Source organism: Oryx dammah, unplaced genomic scaffold, assembly GCF_014754425.2.
Source record: "Oryx dammah isolate SB20612 unplaced genomic scaffold, SCBI_Odam_1.1 HiC_scaffold_8, whole genome shotgun sequence".
Lineage (NCBI taxonomy): Eukaryota > Metazoa > Chordata > Mammalia > Artiodactyla > Bovidae > Oryx > Oryx dammah.
In genome coordinates, this window is record NW_024070192.1 from 12,435,084 (window position 1) to 12,440,027 (window position 4,944).

A 4,944-nucleotide genomic window follows, 5' to 3' on the forward strand; every position below is an offset into this window, starting at 1 on the left:
CCTCTACAGATCCCTGTTGGATCGGGACCCAGTTCATCCATCGCCACCCCAAATTCTTCTGGTGATCCTCATCTTTCTCCTCTCTGTTCTCTTGCCCCTCCTCCCTGACCCTTGCTCTTCACTGCGCCCCCTTCTGTGGACCAGACTGTCTAAAATCACAGCTAGTCCTGCTTCTGCTGCCTGTCTTTCAGGAGTCAGGCAGCTTGGCCATGTGCCCTCCAGTCAGCAAGCGGTATGGGGCAGAGGGCATGTCCTATCTCCATGCATCCTGGATGTATCAGCTTCAACATGGCAGCCAGCTAAGGATCTGCTTTGCTTGTTACAAGGCTGCCTTTCTGGACCTTAAGCAGCAGCTAGAGTCAGAAGACTGGGAAGATGGAGACTGGGATCCTGAACTTATGGATAACTCAGAGACAGGGTCTGAGCAAGGGTCATCCCCAGTGATGGGGCCAAACTGGGCACAGGGCCTATGGCAGCCTGCACAGGGCGAGTCTGTGGGCTGGGGATTGGACACCCTGGAGTCAGGCCCTGTGGAGTCAGAAGACATGGACCTAGATGATCACTTTGTGCCCACTGAGCTGCAGCCTCAGGATGCGGCACCCCTGGGCCTGGATGCTGAAGATGCTGACTGGACCCAGGGTCTTCCCTGGAGATTTGGGGGAATCCCTACCTGTTCCCACTGGCCAAGCCCCTCTGTTCCATGGGAGGGGTTTTTCAAAGTGGACTTGCCTCCAGGAGAGCCCATGGTATTGGAGCTGGGCACCACCCAGGACATGGACCCTCTTGAGGCTGAAGCCTATTTACTGGACCTGCAGGTCCTCTCCCTAGTGGGCTGCTATGATGCTGTCTACCTCCAGAAGATGAAGCCAAGAAAGGTCCGAATGACCCCAGGCCAGTGTTGGAAACTGCTGCTGGAGCCTGATGAGGTATGGGTGGTGAGACCCCAAGATGCACCCCAGAAGCAGGAACTGCACCACTGGAAGCTAAGCATTCTGGAATCCTCCCTTCCAGGGCAGATTGAAGAGCTGGTCCCTGCGGATTCAGCCCTGCTTAAGAGGGGATTCACCATCCTTTCTTATTCACCCTGGGACAAGAGGAAGTCTGAGGAGGGGGACTCAGCCTCTAGGCCACAGTCCTCCACCCAAGGAGGGGATGCCGGCACCAGTGGGCCCAGAGAGCCTGGGGAGAACCTGGCTGATGTGGGAGCCTCGGCCCTGGGAGAGCTGCCACATTTCCAGCCCCTCAACCGAGGGCCCCAGAACTGAGGGACTGAGGTCCATGTGGTCACCATTGTCCTGGCTTCCCCAGAACATCAGAGGCTAGAAGGACTGACCACTCCACAGAAGCCAGGGTAGCCATTAGCAATGGATGGGGACTTGGGCCTGGGGAGGAAGAATGGTGAGCGGCCAGAAGTTAAGAAATGGGACCTACCGTAGCCTAACAAGGAAGCAACACAAATATCAGTATTGAGGAGAGAAGCCAACTATCATGGAGTTAGGAGCAAGAAGCCAACAAGGATGTGCTGGTGTGAACAACTGCTGTAGAATGTGGCATGAAGAGCAGGGTGCAGAGCTGTGCCCGCGACTTGTAGAGAAATGCTGTGGGTGGGATACATACTCTCAGTCTTGGGTGACAGGGTCACCAGATGGTCTCTGGGTCTCCACAGGACTGCTCCAGAATGTCACAGTAGCACTGGATATTCTGGTCTGTAGTGAGAGAAGGCCCAGTTTTAAATGTTGGCCTTTTAATGCAGTTTAGTTCTTGTTTTTTCTTTTTTAATTTAATAAAGTATTAAGAGTTGTGCATCAAAGCCCTGTCTTGACTCATCCTCAGCTAGTCCTTATGGTCTCAGTGTCCTGGTCAAGCCACCTTTACAGATTTAAGTCCCCTGGGAGCAGGGGACAGAGAGGGGAGCAGCACAGGCCAGATGAGGATTCTGGTCAGTTTTTTGGCTCATAGTGCTTACAGGTGTTTATCACATTATTTATAAACAACAAATACATACACACATGCTTAAAATAACAAAGGGCCATACTTTGAACAATGAGACTGTGTCAGCAAATGCAGATTTTAGTCAATCTAAATTTGTGCCCCTGATATTTAAAAATGAGCAAAAACTAGAGGTAGAACCATGCACAAAAATTGCTAATAATGTTCATGACACAGGGGAGGGAAATGGGGGACCATGTGCATCAGCCTCTCCATGCTTTGCACAGACTTACAGGAGAAGGAAGCTTTGGAGGTCTTGTCAGCAGAGTGCTATGGGCCAGGAAGAAGCTCTTAACTGGCAACTTCTCTTCCTTATAAACAACCAATCTAGAGGGTTCCACAGTCCTCTGCTGGGAGTCTTTGGTTGGCAGAGCCTCCAGTGATTCAAAGATGAGATGACATTCATCATTGAATGAGGGACATTCAAAGATGTCCCTTTCAGTGAAAGATGCCAGTCTAAGGGTCCACTCTAGGGGTGGGAGTTGGGGAGTTGCTGCTATGTTAGGTATTAACATAGCAGTAAGATCCTTTCATTGACATCTGGGAACAGTCTTTTTCTCTCATATCTTTCAGATGTGAATCTCCAGGCAGGTCTTGAAGACATCTGATGCTAATTAGATGGAGGGAAGGCATTGACACAGTAGCCACTCAAAACACTTCAACACGATCTCATAACTCTGTAGGCATTTATCGACTTGGAGTCTGTATTTGAACGTACATCTGGCTCTTCTTCCAAGTAAAGAGCGTGGTCTTGCCTTCATCCCCTCCTTTCTCTGTCCCTCCAGGTTAAACAGTCCATTTATTATTCATGGATCCAGCAAACCCTTGTTTGAGGCAGGCTATTTTTCTTAAATGACCCAGCTGCGGTGATGCTGAGGTCAGGAGGAGGCAGCCCTGAAATAGCGCCCAAGCAAGAGCCCTAGCTCTTTGCCAAGAGGCTACAGCTAGTTGCTCAGCTCTTCTCATCTGAAAATGGGAAAAACATCAATTCACAAGGTAATGGTGAGGATGAAATAAGATCAGGTGTATCCTAAAAAAAATTAAACATATAATTTCCCTATGACCCAACAATTCTACTCCTAGTTTAAAAACATATACCCGCATGCTTCTAGCAGCATTATTCATAATAGCCCAAAGGTGGAAACAACCCAAAGTTCATCAACTGACAAATGGATAAACAAACTGTGATCTAGCCATACAGTGGGGTGTTACTATTGAGTCATAAAAAGAACAAGGCTTCCCTGTTGGCTCAGTGGTAAAGAATCCACCTGCCAATGCAGGAGACACAGATTCAATCCCTGGGTTGGGAAGATCCCCTAGAGAAGGAAATGGCTACTCACTCCAGTATTCTTGCCCGGGAAATCCCATGGACAGAAGAACCTGGCGAGCTACAGTCCACCGGGCTGCAAAAGAGTAGGACAGGACTGAAGTGACTAAAGCAAAAGTGAAAAGGAGTGAAGTTCCGATGCTGCAACATGGATAAATCTTGAAAACTGTGATAAGTGAATGGAGTTGTCACAAAAGAGTTTGCATTGTCTAATTTCATTTCTGTGAAATATTCAGAATAGGCAAATCCATGGAGACAATAGCAACGAATGGTTGGCAGAGAGTGAGGGGAAAAGGGGAGGAGGAAATAATTGCTTAGTGGGTATAGGGTCTCCTTCGGAGGTGATGGAAATATTCTGGAACTAGATGGAGGTGATAATTGCACAATATTGTGAATGTACTACAAGCCACTGAATAGTTAACTACGTTATGTGAATTTCACTGCAATTAAAACAAATCAAATGTAAAACATGTAGAACATTGGCTCAGAGTAGGGATAATTGTCCGTTCTCTTTTCAGAGGACCTGTGAAGAACAGTGCCAACAATCCCGGCACCCCCACCCCCACCCCAGCCCCGCCATGCTGCTCCAATGTGAATTAATCCACTCTGTCCATTAAAACAGCTACAGTCAGCTTTGGCCTTCAGTGGAAACTCTGGTCTTCCCACCGTATATAATTACATGGTGATTTTCTCTCAAATCCAGAGCAGCAGCACAAAAAATTATGCTTACTGCATTTACAGCCTGGGTGCCTGTGGAGGGATATTCCTGTCAGGTGTCCCAAATAGCATTAAAAGTAATTTGTCATTGATCAGCAATTCAAATTTAACTGGATTCTGTATTTTATCAGTCACTGGTGTGCCGGCCCCAGAAGGTCAGACCTGGTGTGTGTCTCTGTGAGGAACTAGGCCGAGAGCACTGGAAAGAGCATAGAACAGGGTGGCTGGGTCCAAAGGGAGGGGAGATGGCACAGAGCACGTGGCATCCCACCGTCTGTGGTGCAGGCCCCTTCCAGAAACATCTACTGCAGAGCTGGCAGCATTCCCAGCCCTGGGAAGGGCCGCAGAGAGGGTTAGACAAAGTACGCCATGGTTTTTCCAAACCACCCTGAGAGCAGCTGCCCAGCAGGTGAGGTAGGGGTGGGGACCTATGACCCCAGAGCTTCTGGTATTTCTGAGGGAAGCAGGAGGACAGGACTGGCCAGATCTCCTTCTATTCTGTGCAGGGAAGGAGCTTGGTGGATACGATCAAGATGTGTGTCCATGTTGCTGACCACAACCTGGCCTGGGGCTCCTCACACCTCTGAGGACCTGCTCCAGTCCAAGCCAACCCCTGTCCCTGGGGCCTGGGGCATCTTTGTGTTGCAGGAGCCTCTGTTTCTGGGGTGGTCCGTGGTCTCCAGTGTCCAGACCCTGGGCCCTTCATGGAAACACTGCAGGAAGGACAAAGTGTCTCCACAAATTGTCCTGCCACAGCAATGATTTCTGTGTTGGGGGCAACATGGGTGAAGCGTGTGCTTTCAGAAAAGGGGTCCCTGCCCCAACCCACAGACAGAAATCTGCTAATGTTTCCAGGGCTTCTTTAGAAGTTTCTGTGCTAGGCAGGGAAGACAACGAGGGACTGAGACTTC

General features: G+C 49.4%; 1 protein-coding gene across 1 annotated transcript; it reads left to right on the forward strand.

The window, feature by feature from the left end:
* Positions 1–209: 209 nt before the first annotated feature.
* TEX19 (testis expressed 19) lies at positions 210–1,265 on the forward strand. Its single transcript, XM_040244325.1, has one exon. It carries the CDS (start codon positions 210–212, stop codon positions 1,263–1,265), a length of 1,056 nt encoding a protein of 351 aa, XP_040100259.1.
* Positions 1,266–4,944: the final 3,679 nt, after the last annotated feature.

Coding starts and splice junctions, on each gene's coding strand:
- TEX19 (XM_040244325.1), top strand. CDS start 210: ATGTGCCCTCCAGTCAGCAAGCGGTATGGGGCAGAGGGCATGTCCTAT.